Genomic DNA, 21,346 nt, shown 5'->3' on the forward strand with positions numbered 1-21,346 from the left:
CAATTCCCATTAGTGTTGCATTACAGTAATAACATCCACAGGCCCTCTCTCTTTCTCTCTTTTGGGATCCCTCTAAATTATTATATAAATGTAGAAATGACAAGGAACTAAGCTAGATATGACAGCTTCTGCAACAAATACTCTATATTATTGTCCCTTCAAAATGGGATGGTGTAGCTGTGTTGATTCCTTGGGCAGGTTGATGGAACAGAAATGCCCCAGTGCCGCATCTTCAGCTGTGCTCTTTGTCACTGTTGATTACAAATGTGGGAAAAGCCTGAAATACCTGCCTCCTCCTTTATATGGGTAACTTTGAATATTAGATTTTCAGTTTGTCACTGCCAAGGTCTCGTCTCCTATGCATGAAACATGTATGACTTTTCACAGTGTTACTTAATCTGAAATATTCCTTTTCAGCTAGCAGTTTGGCAGGGACTTTCCCAGACATGTGGTGTAGCTCAGATGATTCATTGCTTTATGCTTCTCCATTTATAGGGTTGCAAAATTCAATAAAACAGCAGTTCAGCTTTTAATCTGACTCAGTAGTTTGTGGAACAGCAGAACAATCAAGACAGTCTTTAAGGCTGCCTTTGTCTTCTGAAATTAATTGCTTGATTTTTATTATGCACTTACAGGAATTTGTAACTGTCTTGGTGCGAGACCCCAGGATACAGAAAGAAGACTCATGGCATTCTTACATAGACTATGAGATATTTATTCACGTAAGTATAAAAATATGAGAACAGATTCTTCGGGCTCTTATTGCTGTTCTGTCCAAGCCAGGGTTGTCTTTGGGATATAAATGGAATTTCTGCTTCTGGGATGCTGGAGGCTATTATTCTCCTTTTAACAGCTGGGATGCAGTGGAACAGGTAAAGTGGGTTTGCCAGTGGCCGTGTCGTAGGTTTAGCAGAGCTGGGGTGGAACCTAATGTGTTCACATGTGCATTGCACAGTGCAATCCTTAGCTTTACTTATCAACTAGAAGACTGTTACAGTCAGTGATATCTTACCACGGTAAAAGAATGTTGATGTTCAGGTATTCATGGGAAAATAACTTCTTTTTCAGGTAATTACCTGGTTATTTGTACGTTAAATTCTCCCCCATTCTTTTTGCCAAGTTATTGGTTGCTGCAATGTGGTTGTTTCCAGTGTACCTTGATTTTCATATTATGCTAATTTAGTGGTGCTTGGATGTGTAAAGTAGTTGCATTTGGGTTTGTGATTGTAGTCCACCATATGTTAATGGGAATGCACTTGGCATTATGGTGCTTTTGTGCCTTAAATCTGTCCTATACATAATTTTGTTTTCTGGATTGTTCTTTGGTGGATGACATATGGAAGGCGTTATCCTAATTTGCCAAATCTAGATCCAAGAATTTTAATTGCAGTGTAAAACGAAGGTATTTGAGAGCACCAAGTTACATGGTTAATGCTTGGCACAAGACCAAAAGCATTTCCTTATTGTGTAGAAGAGTTAAGCAGTTAGTGTATGAGAGCAAGCAGTCAAATGATGACTTATTAAATGTCTGTATGATAAGTACTTCCCTCCTGTATGGCAACCAGAGTTGTGAAACTTTTAAATTTGCAATGTGCTTCAAGTACCGCTTCCAAAGCAATTATATTTTTCATTTCTGGTAAATAAAAATTCTGTAGATTTGGCAGGGTGGGTGCTGTATTACTGTTTCATAGCCATGAGTGCCTCTGAATAAAAGTGTATTAAGGCTTTCTTTTTTGCTGAGTTGGGGAGATGTTGTTTAGACCCAATGTGTCTTCATTCAACTCCAGCCAGCAGCTAAGCACCACACACAGCTGCTCGCTCACATCACCTCTGCCCCACCAGCAGGATGGAGGGAGGAGAATTGGGGGGGTGAAATAGAGAAAACTTGTGGGTTTAGATAAGAACCCAGTTTAATAATTGAGATGTAGTAATAACATTAATAATAATATTAATAATAATAATAGGTAGTAATAATAACAATACTAATAATAATTTTTTTTAAAAAGAAAAATAGATTAAACTGTAGAAAGACAAGTGATACGAACAAAAACATATGCTCAGCACCAAATAACCAGTGCCCAGCCAGTCTCTCAGTGGCTGTCCCCAGCCAGCCTCCACCCTAGTTTGTTGCTGAGCATGATGCCGTGTGGTATGGAATATCCCTTTGGTCAGTTGGGATCAGCTCTCCCAGCTGTGTCCCCTCCCAGTTTCCCGTGCACCACCAGCCTGCTCGCTGGTGGGGTGGGGTGAGGAGCAGAAAAGGCCTGCCTCTGTGCAAGCAGTGCTCAGCAGTAACTAAAACATCCCTGTGTTACCAGCACCGTTTTCAGCACAGATCCAAAACACTGCACGAGCTACTGTGAAGGAAATTAACTCTCCCCCAGCCAAAGCCAGCATACAGTGATATATGATCCATCACTCGGCATGTCTGAAGCTATTAAGCATCAACTCAGCTTCCTGCCACCACAATGTCAGGGCTTTTGGGGACCGAGTCCCTAGGTCAGTCCTACCATCCAGACCTCTCAGTGGACTCCCAAGTCTTGTGTCTGCCTGGCTTTTAGGCCAGCTGAGTTTCCCTTCTACCCAGCTCTTAGAGCATTTATCTTCTTAAACTGTGCAGTATTCTTTGGTTTGCTCCTCTGTTCCAGGAGGCTGACATCTTTGTGCTCTCTACAGACTGCATCTTGCAGCTCGCTGGAGTTATGGCTCCTGGCAGGCAGGGAGGGTGGGCTGGACTGCAGGCAGTTTACTAATGGAGTCCTGTCTGGTATATGGGATTTCATCTAAATGTATGCTCCATGGGAAAATTTGGCAAAAGTATTTAATTTCCGCAAATTGTTTCTCTTGTGATGAATTGGCATTTTCCTAGTGAAATAATAGTGTTCTGTGGGAAAATTTCCAAATGCTGCTACTTGCAGAGAGCAGTCGCATTGGTTTCTTTGGTTTGATTCAAGTTGGGACTGCACACTGGGAAAACTGTGTACCTGTTTGCAGGATTGTAACTAGAATTGCTAGAATCTTTTCCTCCTGCAAAGATTGGCATTATTTACTAAAACCTTTTTCTGAGGTCTGTTTTTCCTGTTACTGTAAGTTGTACTGTAATCCAAATCTCTTGCTTTTAAAAAGAGAGCAATGAAAAATATTTCCCTGAGAAGCAGTAGAAACTGTCACCAGTCCTGCCTGAGGTAAAGCACAGCCCTTAACATAAACTGAATTAATGTCAAGCTTTCCATTGGTGTCTTGGGCATTAGTGTAACATTTTGGATGTGTTGTTAATACCATGCCTGCACTTCAGCTTAAGCTGATTTGCAAAGTAAATGTTTTTTATTTCCCAACAGACAAACAGTATATGCTTTACAAGGAAAACATCCTGTGTTAGACGACGCTATCGAGAATTTGTTTGGCTCCGGCAGAGGCTTCAGAGCAATGCAGTGCTTATGTGAGCAAATTTATATGTGGGTATTTAATAATCTGTCAGTCATGGAGGGAAGGATTGTTTCATCCTAATTCAGAGAACTACAGAAATCAGATCTGAAAAGTTTCCTGTGTTTCTTACTAGCACAAGTTTATTCTGTAGAATGCATTTTATGTACTTTAAACCCAGAAGAATGTGGTTTGTACTTACAGCCTTTTTTTGGTGAATCCCCCTCTAATTTGTAAGAGACTTGATCTGTATTTTCTTTTGCTATGCACAAGTAGCAGAAATAACAATCTAGTGTAGGTGTTTGCACCTCCTCTGTGTTCTTTTTCGATGTGCTTAGGTCTTTCAAGCACCATAAGAGACCCAACCAGACATAGATGCAGGCTTAACAACTGGACCAGAAAAATCAGATTAATTTATTTTTCCCCTTTGAGGTGTGTGAGAAGCCCTTCAGTTTCTCAACCTTGTGTTCCCAAATTGATTTCAAGAGCTTCTGGAACACAATACATGATTTTCACGTGCTTGGGGTTGGCATTTGCTTTCTGCATTTTTCTCTGCTGTTTCACATTTGGTTTTAACTGTGTGGTTTTTTTCCTGTTTATAAAGACAGCTACCTGAACTGCCATCCAAAACTCCCTTTTTCAATATGAACAATCCTAATCACGTGGACCATCGCCGTCAAGGTCTGCAAGAATTCCTGGAAAAGTGAGTACAGCCTATCCAGAGGTGTTGGAATTTTTATGAGGTCATCAATTTCTGGTTTAAAATAGCTCATCTCTGGTACTTGAGAGCCACCATGTGGTCATCTGTACATGCTACACGTTTAGTTACATTTTTTTATTTGCACTGTCATAATTCATACACGTGACTTCAGCTCTATTGGTTGGTTATAAGGAGACTTCAGCTGGCGCTTTTCCATTGTGCTGCATTGCACTGATTATAGATAATAGGCTTAAATTTAAATCACTTTGCAATTGCATACTAAGTTTGGGACATCTTTCACTGTGATGTCTATTTCTAGCTTTCAAAAAGGAGCTGGATATTCTTGTACAAAGAAAGCCCCCCCTTTATGTTCATGTAAAATCAGTGTCTTTGTGGGCTAAACCCCTGTGAGCTTGGGAGAATTCTCTAGTGAGATCTCCTAACACAGAGCTTTCCTATAATGCAAATTGCTTTGTTTACCAGTCCCACTAGCATAAGCAAGCTCTAGCAGCTGTGACCATTTGCAGAGCAGCTGCATTCTGTAAAATCATTCATCAGGTTTAGCTAGGCCCTGACCTGCATTAAAAGGGAGTAGTGTATGAGTTTCAGTACTGCATCCCTCAGTCCCACTGCTATGACCACTTCACCTTCTGCAGTGGCTGAGCCCCTGTTGGTGTAAATTTCTGCTTTTTCTCTGCCGTTCTTGTCGTGCCCTGGCACTGCTGGTGTGAGAGCAGGCTGCTCACAGCTGCTGGAGCAGGAGCTGTGTGTGCCTCTGCTGGCTGTCTTTAGCTGCTGCTCGGAGTAAGGACATGGTGAAACACTGCAAGTAGAGACTATTCATCTTCTTTCCAGTCACTGTATTATAAGCCTCCCTAACAGAAAACAAATCATTGGTCCCGAGGTATATTTGTTAGGCTTAGCAGCTGAAGGCAGGGACAGCTAACTGCTGCAGGAATAATATTCTGCATGCAGTTCTATAGGATCTGTGGCCAAAAGGTCAGCCAATAAATACTGGCTGAAGGCATGTGAGACAGGGAAGAGAAGGCAGAAAAGGATTAGAGGATATTTTTACACCTCAGGAAAGAAAAGCAGTGAAATGGAAGGGCTGTGCTCCTAGAAACATGTCAGTGGTAATATGAAAAGTGTGGTAGCTCAGGTTCCGGTGTCTGAGCAGTTCTGTCTTAGCTGTGCTGCACCGTGGAGCAGTGCATTTCAAAAAACACTCTCATTTTAAAATGGCAAAGAGACCAGTCTGGTAACAAGGTATATCAGCATCAGAAATGTTTACAACTGCTGTCTGCATTTCAAAAGGCAGAACAGAAAGGTAGATTATCTTAAAAGACATCCTCATGCTCCAATTTTGTGGATGACTGTAGCTTAAATGAGTAATGACAGCAGAAAATGACAGCATGTGGAGCATTTCATCACGCTGCTGTTAGTCCAGGAGTGGGAAAAGAGGCAACTCAATTGTACGGTAACGATTTAAATATTTGAACTTGAGTGCAAGAAAAGTGTCAGCTTTCTCTCAGCCCTGGGGAGCATTTGGAAGGAATTTTCAGAGGTTGTGTTGAGATGCACTGGCCTGGCACCGTGTGTGCTGTACCATTGCCCTCTGCTGGCTGGCTCTGCTGTGCTGCTGCTGCTGCTGCTCACAGAAGGCATCTTCCCATTGGCTCAGCTGCCATGATGCTTTTCCCCCTCCCATTTATGACGCTGAACCAAAGGCAATGATTCTTTTTCTGAAATTGAATTTGATGGAACTCCCTAACGAGAGTTAGTATAAAATATATATACACCTATGTGTAATGTATAGGTATAATATATGTATTTATGTAACATCTACACATATATTCTGTATAGATGTATGATCTATGTGTACCATATGCATATATGTACAATATACATATGTTACATAGACATTGCATGTAATATACACACTGGAATTTACTGAAGCTCTGGGTCTGGATGCTGCACATTCTGATACATTAGAAAGGGGGGACCCTAACCCAAAACTGCTAATCTGAGAGCTCCATTCACCCCAGCAATGACAAGCTCACAATCCTACTGGTGTTTCTTTGTGGCAGTGGCAAGAGACTTGATTCAAGCCTATGTGGACCTGTCTGGGGAGAGGTTCACAGGTAACATTTTTAAATGCCTACCTGTGATGCAGGAATCCCAGGGGTTACCAGGATCCAAGACATCTCTGAAGAGGGGGTTTAGATCTTTCAAAGTCTTGGTTTGTGCCCTGTGCCTGTATGACCAGATTGCTGTAGTGCCTGCCTGCGCAGGAGCCACGTGCCTGAGGAGCCAGGATTTTGAGCAGCTGGAGACTCCCCAGTGCTCAGCTTCTGGCCCTGGGAACTCTTCCATATTGCCTATATGTGGATAGCTACCGAGCTTGTTATCCTTCCCCACTTTCCACTCCAGGGCGAGTTAGCACAGGGCACAGTGTGTACTTAGAGCCTTTGTGAAGCCTCTCCGTGCTGAGCACAGTAGTGTAAGAATTAGGCCAACAGCTGGGAAGTTAAGCGCTAGACTTTAGTGAAATCCGGGAACAGGTGTCCCATTTTGATTTGGTTTTACTGCACAAATGCATGGTAAGACCTACTTGTCTTACAGGTTATTATCTCTGAGTGATGAAGAGCTGTAAAGCTCACTTCTTGTCTGGGCATAATTTAATATTTCAAGAGGCCATTTGCATTAACGGAAGTCAGCTAGCCCCTTTTCAATTATGAATTACTTTGTAAGAATAAGGAAAATTATGTGTTTTTCCTGCTAAGTATCCTCATCCTTTGAGGATGCCTGTGAATTCACAGAAAAGTTTATTCTTAAACTAGAGGTCAAAATTAAAACACTATCTTATAATTTTAGCTTCTGCGAGATCCTCTTTGCTTTCATCCATTTGTAGCTGTGCAGGTCTAACTTTGGGATTTAGATTACCCTCAGAGAAGATCAAGTGGGTTTGCTCCTGAGAAAACTAATTAAAAAAGCCCTTTTGAATGAAGTTGAGTTCAGTTGATGACTTTTTTTTAATTGAATATAGTTGGATCGCAAAAACTTGTGTGCTTCAATTACTTTTCAGACATGCAGTTTATGAGGGGGTGGGAGACACTGAGAGTTTTGAGAAACAAAATGCATGGATCCACAGGGAATAGAGGGCATCCACAGTGTTGCTGCTGCAGAAGGCCATGCATTGGGCTTGCTGGGTGCCAGAGTGAGGAAGCCCCCCAAAATTCATCTGCCTAAGGCAGAGCCATTTTCTGAAGGTGTCTGGTGTGAGGCACTTGCTTGCCTTTTCCACTGCAGTCCCACAAGCTGCAGCTGGTGCAGGGTCAGAGGTCTCTTCTGGAGGTGTCTCCACTGGGTGCTGTCTCAGGGATGTGGAAACTGGGAGACTGGCTCCTAAAGAGATAGATGCCAGCTTGCCCCTGCCAGGGGCTCAGGCAGAAGCGTTGGCTGTTGTGGGGCAGGTGGAACCACCTTGGGCAAGTTGCCTCTCTCCAGTGGAGCCTTGCTGGTATTTCCTATCTGGTGAGGGAATAACGTGTAGCAGGCACATGTGGCTTAATCTTCTCCTAACCGCACGCATTATCACATACCCAACACTTGCTTCACAGTTGCTTGATATCAGTAACATTTCCTCCCTTATAAAAAGTGAAGGAGGAAACACAGTCAGCTTTTGTAAAGAGGAAACTGGGGCTTTGTTTGGAGTGGGCTGGGGCTGAGGGGCTGGATGCTCAATAGAGGGCACCACAGTACAGGCTGTCATCCGTCTCTCAGCTCCTTGGCTTTTTCCCTTGCTCTCGTGAGCTGTTGTAAATGGGCAGAGTAAATTTGTTGAAAACAAAATCAGAGTGTTAACCTTCCACACATATTCAAGTATGCATCTGTCATTGTATTAGGTTACAGTAGATACAGGAAATCTTTAGTTAGGATTAAGTTGTACTGTTCAGCCATATGTTGTTTTTCTCCAGCAGAACAGTGTATAATATACATAATAAAATCATGGTGAAGAAAACCAGATTTTGGACCTTGTCCAAATAACAGAAAACACATGCTTTTTTCTTTTGTAAATATTTTTGCCATAACACAGGAAAAGAGAAATATTCCTCATGTAGTATCCAGCATTTCCTCAAAAATGACATTATTTCTTCTGCTTGTGATGTTTTTCAGTCTTGCTTCTTTAAAGGTCTAGAGATCACAAGCATTTACTGAAAGCTTACAAACAAAGATTCACGTGGCTGTGAATAAAAAATTACTTTATTATCTCTAATTCTAATGTAGAGCCTTATTTTGCAGCCCCCTTAATCACATAAGTAGTCATTATGCATGTGAGCAATCTGGCCAAGAGGAGTGAAATCTCTGACAAGTAATGACTGCTGATGGGATCAAGACTTGCAGGGTTTAGCCTTTCGTTCTTCTTGCAGGCGTGCATAGAAGGTCTGTTGTTCTCTTCAGTATGCTCAGTCAGTTTATAGGAATGATTACCGTGAGCCGTGACTTTCCAGTAGCGCTGATTTCCATCACTGTGAGCACAGCCCTGCCTGCACTGGCTGCAGTGAAAGCGTAGAAGCAGCGCTGGGAGCGCTGCCTGCTGTGTCGAGACTGCGCACGCGTCCAGCCTCCGTGAAGACACCCGGGTATTAATGTTGTGACGCTCCTCCCTTCCTCCTGCCTTTTTAATTTGTTAGGTGGTGGTTTGTAATTTTAATTTTTTAAGTCCTTGAAGCCAAGTCTACTTTTTAAATGTCAAGCCCTTCGCACAGTGAGCCCCCAGCGAGCAACTGCTATACCAGCACTAAATACTACTAGTACCATTTGGTGACAAATGTGTGGGTATTCCCTGTATTTTGAACAGGAAAGCATAACACTTATGGGGTAGTGCAGAATTTATTTTACATTTTGATTGCTTGAAGCTTGCAGTTAAAAAGCAGTCTAACCTTTTGGTTTAGAGGGGGTGGGAAAAGCAGCAGTTATTTTTTAATTAAGAGAAAAGAGAAATTCTTAAAGGGTACAACCAGGTAAAAGGTATTTGTGTATCTGCTTTCAGGATGGTTTTAAATGACTTGCAGAATGCTTTGAGTGTTTGGTCTCAATGTGAACACACAGTGAACTCACACATATACATATATGAGTGTGGGTGTGATTAGCTTTATGAACATCTTTCCATTTCTGCACCTTGGTTTCTCTTCACTCCCTTCACCTCCAGATGGCACTATGAAGCAGAAAAGAAAATTACTGTGAAATAATGAGTCCAATGTAAAGTAAAATTGGAAATTGAATTATAGCTGCAGAAAAAGGACAGTAGCCTTGAGGTCCTGATCAGTCTGTACTCTTATCACTTTTGTTTGCTGTTCCATGTGTTAGGTTACTGCCGAGTTAATAACAGTGCTTTAGCAGTTCAAGGCTTAGCAGAATTGTACTGGACATGAAATAAAGCTAAAATGAATTTGTGTCCAATATCATTGACATTAGTGCTCATTACTTCTCTGGTGTAATGCCTCAAACCATCTAAAATCAATTTTAAAGATTACCCGTTATTTTATAAAGAAAATAAAATACATTTCAAACAGCAACAGAGCTGTAAGTGTAGTGTAATCTCATGAACAGTTAGTTACTCGTGTTTTCACTGGTTGGCAGGAAACTTTTGAAGGTACAGCAAGAGGAAAATCTGTGAAACTAAATGCCATTCACCAAATTTAATGACTTGGGTTTTTGCTGTGTTACTTGGCATTAGACACGCAAATGTTAGAATTGCAAAAATGTGCATCTCCACACTTTGCCTGGGAAAAACAGTAACTGTAGTTACTCTATAGGAAACATTTTTTTCTTTTGTTTTTATTCTTTTTTTTTTTTTTTTTAAGAGAAGTGGAGTATTTACTCTTCTGATTGCATAAACTATAAAAGTGGATTTATTGTTTGGAATGATACCTCTACTTTTTGTTGCAATGTTTGTCTTTGTTTGGAATGTGCGTTTATCAAGAGTCAAGGTTGAAATCCTCTTTTAGTGGCTGCTGAATGATGGCTTTTCAAACTGTAATCATGAAGCTGTTGCTGTCAAGGTGTGTGGACCTGTAAATTCTGTTTTGAATCATTTTTACGCAGCCTTTGCTGGATTTTAGACTACAAAGAAGTTTTTCTGTCTATTAATACATTACCCACATTGATTTTACAGACGTCTATTTGCTATTAAAATTGTGAGAATTCAGAGGGATTAAAAAGGCTTTCTCTGTGTGTGAAAAGTGCTTATTTTGAACTTCAGCAAAATCTGGTCTTTCTGAGGCTCAATTTCACTCACACCTGGTAGATCATTAGGGTTGTTGGAGACATTTCCTCATTGGAAGGTGTCAGAGTTGGAGTTGTTTGGTTGAGACTGCATGTTCAGCTAGGCAAGTGAAATGTGCTTGCACACAAGTATCTCGTGGTTTCATGTAGATATCTTACTACTTATTTTAATTTGACAGATTTTTATGGGCTTGAATGAAGCCAGAAATCCTTTTGTGTGTTTATTAAATGTTATTGTAATCTTGGCCGCTTTAGAGAACAGTTTTCAGAACGTATTTGTGTTTAAAACGTTACAGTCCAAACACACCATTAATCTTATTCAAGAGAAGGAACTAATCAGTTACACTTTTCATTTTAGTCAGAGTACCTTTAAAATGCAATATTTCTTTCTGCTCTTACTAGTTCTTACATTAATGTCATCTCTTGTTTCCTGTTGCACAGCAATGACTTTTTTTGGTAAAAACTGTAGCTTAAATGGGTATAAATAGGTAGGTATTGAGTCTGAGTGGCTTTGAGATGTTTAAAGATATTTTAATAATTTTCTGTGGAGCATTCTTTGGCGTGGTCATAGCCTCTGATGTCTTCATTACACGAGTAAAACAATACACACAAATTGAAGATGTTTCTTGTTAATCATTCCAGGATTTGTATAGTAAAGAATTCCTTCTTTAAAGAAATGTTGAAGAAAAGTTGTGTATCTTTTCTTTAAAAATAGAGACAATGATCCTCAATTCTCAGACCTTGGAAAAGTCTCTCTACAACTTTCTGTGTTACTGGAATGTATTGTATTTTGTTTACTTCCATGTGTTTTAAGTAAATACTCTGTGCTAAATTTATTTGGAGGCTTAATTTAAAATATATATGAACCAAATTTTAAAACGTATTTTTGAAAATAATAGCTGGAATTAAATAAAATCTAAGAGTCCCTGAAAACTATCTGCAAGCAAATTAAAACCAGCATAACAGTGTAAATAATTTTGGCTAGTGTTGGCTCAGTTGTTGACAGGTATTCCAAAGTCCTAATGTTGCACGTGTATGAAGTCTGTTCTGCTTACACGCTGTCTCTTACACACTTCTTTACTCCACCAAGGAAATCGGTGCCTTGTAATTTTTATAAAAGCTTGGCTATTAAAAAAAAAGAGACCAAATTTTTATAAGAGTATATGCCTCCAACCGCCTAAAAATCATTAATTGATCCATGTGGTAATAGCAGATGGTTAAATGGAAGAAATGCCCTTGAAGTTATTCTAATAGCAGATGTGCCTAACTATTAGCTTCATGTTTTTACTCACCTAAAATTCCAAATAATGTAATAAGAAAGTAACACACACCTAATCATTTTAATATGTTCATTGCCTTCTGTTACTGATTTAGGATTCATCTGAAAACTTTAAAAGCAGGACATCACTTAGAATTTGTTCTGGGAAAACACTTTAGAATATATATATATGTGTGTGTGTGCAAGTTATATATAAACATTTGCCATTTTTTCCTTTTCCAGGATCCTACAAGATGCATTATTGCTCTCGGATAGTAGGCTTCACCTCTTCCTACAGACTCAGCTAAGCCCAGAAGACATGGAGGCCTGTGTGTCTGGGCAGACCAAATACTCTGTTGCTGAGGCAATTCTCAGTTTCGCCTCTCTGAACAGACGTTTTCCTATAGAAGATGAAGAGGAAAAAAAAGGAAAAAACGATGCAGACTCTGATTCAGAGAGGTGATTTCTGTATATCTTTACTTTCTGGGGTTATATATCCATACATACACATGCACATGCTTCACTTTTTTGTTGATGTAATACTAAGATAATGAAAAAATTAATTGACTGAGATTTTATTGAGCTGTGACAGCTCATCATAGAAGTCTTCACACACACCTCCACACTGAATTAATGAATGCAGTAGAAATTCAATTATCTGCATTCTGATTATGTGAATTTCATTTAGTCAGACTTGAATTATTCGCGTTTAAATTATCTTGCTAAAAAAATATCCAACTGCACTCCAAATGGCTAATTAAAAGTCCAAATTTCCTGTCTCTCTTTGTGACTGGAGATAATTAAAGTTCTCCTCTGTTACTCAGGCTTTGAGTGTGTTGTGAAAACCAATTTCCTCCTTTTATTTTTTTTTTTTTCCTCCCCCCCTCTCCCCTTTTCTGCAGTTCATCCTCCGGGCTCGGACCTAGTGATGACAGCATTTCATGTGGATGTAAAGCAAGCCCAGCTTCTGAAGAATCATGAAAAATCATTCCTGTATTGCTACCTTAAGGACAGTACAGAGCAGGTTCTGCTTTGTTTACTGGTTATGTGTACCACACAAGCAGGGCTGTCTGGTAACATGTACCTAAAAGACCCATTGTTAATGCAACCATATGTCCTTACAAAATACTCAAAACAGACCTTGATCCTATCTTTTTGGTGATTTTTTTAATGTATCTTGGTGCAGGTCTACACGCTACCAATTTATGTTTTTGTGACTATGAAAATCTCAGTATTGGGTAAGTCATGCTCTTCTGACATAGGTGGCAGTTAAAATAATTCCTTCAGTGAGTGCGTGTCTCAGATTCGAAAAATAAAGATAACTTAATTCCCCATCTTAAAAGTTGGTATATCATATCAAACATATTCAAAGCATCTTTTAGTCATTTGCATCAGAGAAGTTTCATCTTTAGAAGTCATTTGACATTGGTGATGAAATTACACACCCCACCAAGGTACTCACTTTTTAAAGTAGCTCAGCAACATCAGCAAAACAACATTGGTACAAACTATATGCTGCTGACAATTTGAGATATAAATACATCTTCCTCTGGTCCTTCAGTAATGTTTATGGAAAGACTGGTTTTATCATGCGTAAGTACTGAAGGCAAAAATTCTTGAGCATGGTTGCCTAGAAGTTTAGAAATATAAATAAAAATTACATCATTTCTAGGCTTGCTGGAGATTCTCAGCTCCCAGGGAATTATGAATACTCATTTCCAGTGAAAATCCTGGATGAGGTTCATCAAAACCAATGGCTGAATTTTGCATTGACCTTGCTAGGGCCAGGATTTCACCCAACATGTTTAACTTTAGGCATCTATATTTGAGGGTGCTGGTAGAGGTGTTTTAGTTCAGCAGCTGAAGTGGGGAGTATCTCCCTCTGTGAGATGATGATAATCACATAGCTGTAACACCCTGCATGGATGTGGCCCTCTCCACTCTCCGTGAGTTACAGGAGCTGCTGATTTCATTGTGGCTGTAGTTACCACGTTGGAATATTGACTTCTTTCACAAACAAAAGGCAGGCTCCAACACAACTTCTTAACCACCAACACTTATTTTGATTAAACGTCAGTTTTGCTCTTTATTGTTCACAGCAGCTGCGTAGTGTCTTGTCCCAGATCCTGTCAAAGGAGTATGTTTCACTGTGGTGTTGTATTTATATTTGACATTTAACTGCTATTAAAAAGAGCTAGGGGGTCTGATCACCCTAGCAAAGCTCCCATTAACTTCAGTGCAGTAGTTACAGCCCTAGAAATGGATGTAAATACATGCCCTTTTATTTTTTTTTCTTTTCTTTGTAAAGAAAACTGCGGTTACTTTCAAAGAAGGAGCATTTTAAACCTGGGAATTACAGAAACAATAGGTTATTAAATAGACAGCTAGTAAGGGGTAGCATAAACATGTGTGGGCATGTTTTTTTAAAGAATCCAGCTGGGAATCTGTGTAATTTTAGAAACAGGTTATAGTAGCCTGAGAATAACGTCTCTTAGGTAACTACTTTAAGCCACTGAATTTTGTTGATGGTAGCACTTTGTAAGATAAGTATCCATGTTTCTTTTTGCTCGGTCTTACTGAATTGCACAAATGTATCTATTCACCATCTCAGCTTCTGTGTGCGTTAGCAGCAACGGTATTTTTAATTAAAAGTGATTATGTTTAACTAAAGCAACAAGTTATCACTAAAAGCAGGTTAAAAATAGCTGTTACTGCCAGTCAGAGATTTTCATGACTTGATCTTTTTTCCCTATTATTTTTTAAGATGGCACATTACAAAAAAGTTGTTTAGCAGATTTATTTAAAAGGTGGGAAGGATTTAAAAAGAAAAACTGGAATAATGCTGAGAAGAATATTACCATTTTTATTCAAGGCAATGTAAGTTTTTCTTAAGAGCTAAACTCTTGAAGCACTTTACATTTCTGGCTTACTAACACATCCTCAGTACCTGACAAAAATTACAGAAACACAAGGTTTGGAGAGCCTTTGTGGCTAATTTTATTTTTTAATTCTAGGAGCTTATCAGTACACCAGCGAGTGTTTTCCAAATGAAGATGTTTCTGAAATAAATGTTTGTTTTTTAATAGCTCTATTGTTTTGCTCTTATTTTGTCATTCTGTTAAAAAAATCTAAGACCACTGTAACTTTCTTCTCAGCTCTGACAGAAATTTGTTCAAATATTTATCTTTTGAATGTTGTTTGTGTTGCTAGTATTACTAGAATTTTTCTTTGTGATGGGGGAGGGAAAGTACTCCATGCTCTCTAGTATGTCTCCTTTATGTATCAGCTGTATATAATCACATAGAAAGGCTTTAAGTATTTTGTTTCATTGGAACATTAAATTTAGCTTTTACAAATGTAAATGTTAAACAAAAATAATTTTAATGTCTTTTTTTACTTTAATGATTTGGTAATTTTTCAGCACTATGACACATAGTTTGATCAGTCATCACTGGTACTTTGATTCTCATTTTTTAGTTTTGAACAATGCCGACATTTCCGGCTAGCTTTTTTTTTAAAAAACAGGATAATACCTAATTTATAAATTAGAAGTAGTAATCAGATTACATTATATCTAATTGCAATAATTCTGCATTCAAAAGCTTTTTTTCTCTTTTGCTTATAGCTTTACATCCTCATTTTTATGATGATTTCTTAAAAGCTTTTAAGTAATTAAATAAAACAAGTTACTACTTTCTAGCTCATGTTTAAACCTGACAGTGAGCTTTCCTTTATTTCAGTATCAATATCCTAATCACTTCATGACTTCCCATGTATAATTTCCTCTTCAGTTATTTTTGTAGTATGTGTATATATACATAAATATATGTATAGATATGTGTAGTACATATATGTGTGAATATATATACACACTGTGTATACACACGCACGCTGTTGTGTTTGGGTTTTCACTTTACTTTTTTTTACAAAAAGAATAGCAAAGAAACTCCACAGAGATGGTGTATTAGGAGTGAAAATAGTTGTTTACGTCGCAATGTATTTCTGTAAGCATGGAGGGAAATTTATACTCTAAAACCCACACTGTAAAACAGTGCAAACTTCGGTGTCCATGTATTTTTTTTGACAGGTGATATACTGAATTTGTTATCCAGATAAATATTTAAATTTTATATAATTACTATGAATTATTAAAAAGAAAAATGTTTGTGATTTGCTCTGTTATACACGGTATGGATAAGAAGAAAAATAAACCTTGTATGGTCCTGTGTCGTTTCCCTATAATTGCAGGACTAGGCTCAGGGCTAAGAACCGGCGGCTTTACTTTTCTTCCCTAGCTTTTACAAGGTGGCAAAAATGTAAAGAATAATTTCCAGTCTCGGGCTGATTCTTTTCACGAAAGGCCTAAACGTTTAGGAAATAATTACACAATTATTCTCTGCTTCAGTGTTAAAAATGCGCCATAACGGGTTAAGTCGCTTCTTTGCCTTCTGGAACAAAACCTCCTTTGAAATTAATTCAAGTGGCCTTGTAAAACAAATCGAACTGTGGCCTTCGGGCTGGCTTTTGGCTAGCGGGGCGCCCGGGGATGCTCCGCGGCCGTGGATGCGTGTGCGCCCGGCGGAGCGCTCCGGCAGCGCCCGCGGGGTGCGCCGCCGCTACGAGCAGCGAGCGGGCGGGAGGACTTGAAAAAAGGGAAGAGGGGGAAAAAAGAGCAAAACAACCAGCGGGGGGAGAAAGGGAAAAGGACGGCAGCATCCCAGATCGCGCTCCCGGCTGCGCCCCGGCCCGGCCCTTCCTCGCGCCCTGCCCTGCCTTGCCCCCGGGCCGCGGCGCGGAGCGGGGCGAGAGCCTTACCTGGCGCCGCCGCGCTCTCCGCCCCGCTCCGCCCCGCGCCCGCTGCTCAGGGAGCGGGGCCGCCCAGCCTTCATCCGGTAACTCGTGGCAACCGCAGCCCATGGCAACGGCGGAGGGGGAGCCGGGGCGGGGGCGGCCGCCCGCGCTGCCGCAGCGCTCCCGGCCTCCCTCCCTGCCTGCCTTCCTTCCCTTCCCTCCCTCCCTGCCTTCCTTCCCTCCCTCCCTCCCTGCCTTCCTTCCCTCCCTCCGTCCCTGCCGCCCCCGCGGAAGGGGGGCCGCGCCCGCGCCGCTCCGCCGCCAGGGGGCGCTGTGCGCCAGCGGGAGGCGCCGCCGGGCGGGGCCGGGGCGGAGCGGGCGCGGCCCCGCGCCGGGAGCGCGCTCGGCGTGCGCGGCTCTCCGCGGGGGCGGTCGAGCTTTTTTTGGGTCATTTCTGGGTTTTTCTGCTCCCCACCGGCTCCCCCCATCCCTGAGCTCCTCCCGTAGCCGCGCAGCTCCGCAGCTGGGCGAAACAGGGAGGCGCCCACCGCGCCGGGGATGGGCGCGGCCGGCGTAGCGGGGGCATCACCTGCCGCCCCGCGGGAAAGCCCCCGCCGCCCCCCACGCAGCGACCCCCACAGCTCCGCCGTATTTTGAAAGCATATGTTACTATTTATTAACTAATTCATTTATATTTTTATTCAAAGGCAATGAGGGCCCAGCGCAGGGCCCAGGTATGATATTTGCCGGCCTCGGTGGCAGGCAGGCTGCTCCTAAATGGAGGCCTTTCTGCGGAACAGCAGGAGCCAAAAGGCCTTGTGTCACCCAGTTATGTAAGACACAATCTCGCCTCAAAATGCACAATGAATCGGGAAGGATTTATGTAATTAATTGACCAGTCTTAACCTGTTATCGTGATGTAAGGAATTTGGAACTCATTAATTTGGGCCCTGACAGATTTCATATTAGAGCTGGCAAATATGGATTGAGCCTCTTATTCTTGTAGCAGCTGGAATTTCCATGACAGTGAGGATTAGTGAAGAAGACCTATTGCTCAAGTCAAACTGCCTCTTTTGTAATCAGCAGCCCTGCTCTGCATTAAAGGGGTAATGGGAAAGAGAAAAAAAAATACAGAGAGGAAAAAAAATAAAGGAGACGTGTATTCACGGATGGAACAGAGCAAGGGAGGGAGAAGAGGGATTTATCCTGGACAGCACAGGCATCAGTGTGGGGTTTTCCCAGCTCCGTGGCAATGAAAATGCCACAAAGGCAGCTCTGGGGTGGTGGTGGAAAGGGAAAGTGCCTGGAGGGCAGGGCTGTGCTGTCACCATGGGCCTTGCTGCCTCTTGGGCCGACCTTCCGATGAACCCTCCCAGGAGCCACTGAGCGCTTGGGGCCACAGTGTCAGAGATTCTGGGAACAGGGTCTGGCTGCCTAGAGCTGGAGGGATTGAGGAAAAGAAGGGTTTGGTTCATGATCCTGGAGAAGGCAGGACTGGGAGGTACCTGTAAAGACAGGTACTGTGACACCCCTACAGCCTGGACTGTGACACCACCCCTCATGCAGAAGAGGATGCTTAGGGTGGGTAAGAGATCCAAGGACAAGGGCAGGCCTCCATGCAGCCATGGCGTGGTGACTACACTTCATATGCCTCGAGTTCCCCAGTACAAAGACAAGAAGAAGAAAAGTCCCTTTGTCTGCTGATTTGTGACAACCTCTTAGTTCGGTTTTTCGTGGTGCCTGGTTGGGGAGGGCCCTCATCCCATTACCATTTCTTGGCACTGATGTGGTAGTAATAACATTGAGTGCAGTCTGTATGGAAACAGTCTAGGAGCTTATATTTTCTCTCCTGGCAACCTGTTAATGACTGCCCTGGTAGTGAATACAGTTGTTAGCAATGACATTAAAAGGCTTTCATGAGGCCTCATCATATTTCTACATGCTAAGTGTTTACCTACTCTTGTGATAAATGCCATGCAGAAATGGAGGAGTGTTTTTCCTTTTCTCATTTTTTCCTTGCTTTATGCCATTTGGCACTTGAACATTTCCTCTTCACAATTGCTTAGCTCCACCATTTGCTGCTGTGAGGAGAAGGGAAAAGTCGTAAAACGTGTATGGACAGTAAAACCACAATTGTTTGCAAAGACTGTAAAGTCAAATGCAGATTAAAAAAAACCCCACAGCTAATAAGGCGTATCTGGCTCCTATCCTCTGGACATCTTTGACTATATACATGTTGGCCTTGATGTCCATCATAGTGTAGGGATAATTTATGAAACCTGGCACTAAAATGTATTCAGTCCTAAATTTGGGCCAATAATCTGGATCACGGCTTTGATCTTCTTGATATAAAAACAAAACAAAACAAAACAAAACAAAAAAATCAGACCAATAGATTGCAATTGGACTCTTCTTCTTCAAAGAATGTATTTTGTCTTTCTGTCTCCTGATACATTAAAAAATCTTGACACATCTCAACTATCTCATATTTTCCAAAAGGTAGGGAATAATTCATTGTTTATGACAGTATGCACAACTCAACCATTGTCTCAGTTCATCTTTGCTTTTTTGATGATCAGGAGCAGCAAACCACCCAGGTACTGCTGCAGTTACAGGTTTTGTCCAAATGTTCCTCTTGTTAAAATGTTGATCAGGCACATCTAATTTCCATGTTAAATGTGCCAGCATATGTCTGAGTTTAGAATTATTTCAGACAGCAATAAAAAACATTTTAAAGTTTAAATGGATACTGTAATTACAAGTATTTGCACGTTCTCTGATTTCTTCCTATGGTTATATTTAAAATATGTGTTAGTGGTAGAACTTTCCTGTGATACCCATGATTTTGAGTGCTTGCAAAATTACTTCTATTACCTGCTCCTTTTTTTTTCTTTTTTTTCTTTTTCTTTTTCTGGCCCTTAGGTAAGAAAACAGTCATCAGATGAGATGAATATTTTGTCAGATTCTTACACTATTTTTATTCTTTGATGGTTATTCAGAAAGCAAGGAAAAAATTATATGGAAAAAAGCCCCACCGTTAGGCCTTCTGAACAAAAATGTATTTGCTTCAGATATTTTAACTTAGAACAATACCAGAGGACTGATTTAGTCTTTGTGCAAATACGAAATGCAAATTTCACAGTAAAAGTGGTTAAGATGTATCAAGCACTGATTCACTTGAAGTCCATGATGAAAACTTTGTGCTGCTTGTGTGGGGGTTTAAAAATTCTGGTTTCTGAATGATGCTGAGATTAAAAACTACATTCTTGTTAGAACCAATAAGTGGCCTTTTTGAATATGCTGTAGTAATTTTTTTTCCTGAAAACAGAAAAATGTTTGCTTGGAAATAAAGAACATCTTAAAACAGTCAATTTCAAATACAGTGCTTTTGTTTGTTTGTTTGTTTCTGAAAGACAATACTTTGAACTTCTGGATTTATTTCCTATTTTTGGTGTATTTATGTTAAGTCATGGGTTTTCTTAGACTCATAGAATGGGTTGGGTTGGAAGGGACATTAAAGTTCCAAACCCCCTGCCATGGGAACCTCCCACTAGACCAGGCTGCTCAAAGCCCCATCCAACCTGGCCTTGAAAACTCCCACGGATGGGTTGTCAACAACTTCTCTGGGCAACCTGTCCCAGTGTTTCATCAACCTCACAGTAAAGAATATCTTCCTGATATCTAATCTTAACCCACCTTCTTTCAGTTTAAAGCCATTTCCTTTGTCCTACAGGATCAATAATAGTGATGATAAAGTGGACTACAAAGTCTATTCTTTCCTTTTTCATGTTCATGCTTTCAAAATGCCATATATTTCCAGTTTCTAAGACCTCTCATAAGTTCTTATTTCCTGTTATTTCACACTTAACGAAAACGGTTTCAAAACAACAGTATCTCCTTGTGCTTCAGAAAGAGAGTACTTGTGATTTTTCTGAAGTCACTCCTCTGAGCTAAGTGTCAGAAATCTTGATTCTCTTTTATTTCCTATATAAGCAATACATTTTTAAAAGATTTATTCAAGGAAAAGACAGTCAGCAGCCATAGGTGGACAAGCCTCTTAAAAGCCTGGGTCAGATGAGGGTGTTAAAAACTTGAAAATGCAGCCCTGAGTTATTCATAACACTCCTCACTTTTCTCTGGATGAGGTATTTTAGCAGCTTATTCATTGACCTATGCATTTCTGGATATATGATTATTTTTTTGGAGTTGGTTGGTTTTTGATAAATTTTGGGCTTGTGTTTTTATCCCTGTGTGTGGATAAGAACAGCCAGTGTCGGGCTGAGAGCTGGGCAGGTCTCCGAGGAGAGAGGCACCACCCTCTTTCTGGCTTGCCCCTGCAGTCTACTTTCCGCATGTGCTGGCAGCCTCTATCCAAGAGTAGATTCAGAGTCCCAGGACCTGCTGGTTTGACCCAGTTCGTACTTTTTTTGAAGGCCATGGCTGTCAGGCAGTAACGCAGGATTTGGTCTGGACCAGCACTCATCCCATGAAATTGGGCTTTAATTAGAATCCTCCGTGTGGGACAGGAGTTCACCCATGATGTTCAGCGTTCCTGTGTTCCCGTTTGTGTCTGCACAACACTTTTTACTTTTGATGGTCATTTGAGAGCTTTGTGTGTTGAACTGCGAGACTGAGGCACTAAAAGTGCAGGGATAGCTTTTCTTAGAAGCTAATACTGACCTAGGGAGTTTGGTTCCTAAAGAAATTTAGTTACTCTGGCTCACTCACTAAAGAAGCCTATCATTCACTCCCCTGATGTGCCTTGGGAGACCTGGTCCTAGGACAGAAAAGTAACCATATAAGTGTCCACCTTGGGACATTCTTGTAGCCCCAAGAAGTAACTTTGTTGGAAGAGTAACCTCTTTATGTAAGATAGCTTCTTAATT

The 21,346-nt window shown here is 40.9% G+C and overlaps 1 protein-coding gene across 6 annotated transcripts in view; it reads left to right on the forward strand.

The window, feature by feature from the left end:
- Positions 1-15,895, forward strand: part of SNX10 (sorting nexin 10) — a 36,593-nt gene extending 20,698 nt beyond the window's left edge. For all 6 annotated transcript variants that reach the window (XM_038128115.1, XM_038128116.1, XM_038128119.1 and 3 more), the window contains 5 exons: positions 636-722; positions 3,339-3,439; positions 4,028-4,126; positions 11,913-12,128; positions 12,572-15,895. In XM_038128115.1, the coding sequence (XP_037984043.1) occupies positions 636-722; positions 3,339-3,439; positions 4,028-4,126; positions 11,913-12,128; positions 12,572-12,650 (582 nt within the window). In that variant the 3' untranslated portion in view covers positions 12,651-15,895. The remainder of the gene's footprint in view (positions 1-635; positions 723-3,338; positions 3,440-4,027; positions 4,127-11,912; positions 12,129-12,571) is intronic.
- Positions 15,896-21,346: the final 5,451 nt, after the last annotated feature.

The sequence above is a fragment of the Motacilla alba genome, chromosome 2, assembly GCF_015832195.1.
Source record: "Motacilla alba alba isolate MOTALB_02 chromosome 2, Motacilla_alba_V1.0_pri, whole genome shotgun sequence".
Classification (NCBI taxonomy): Eukaryota; Metazoa; Chordata; class Aves; order Passeriformes; family Motacillidae; genus Motacilla; species Motacilla alba.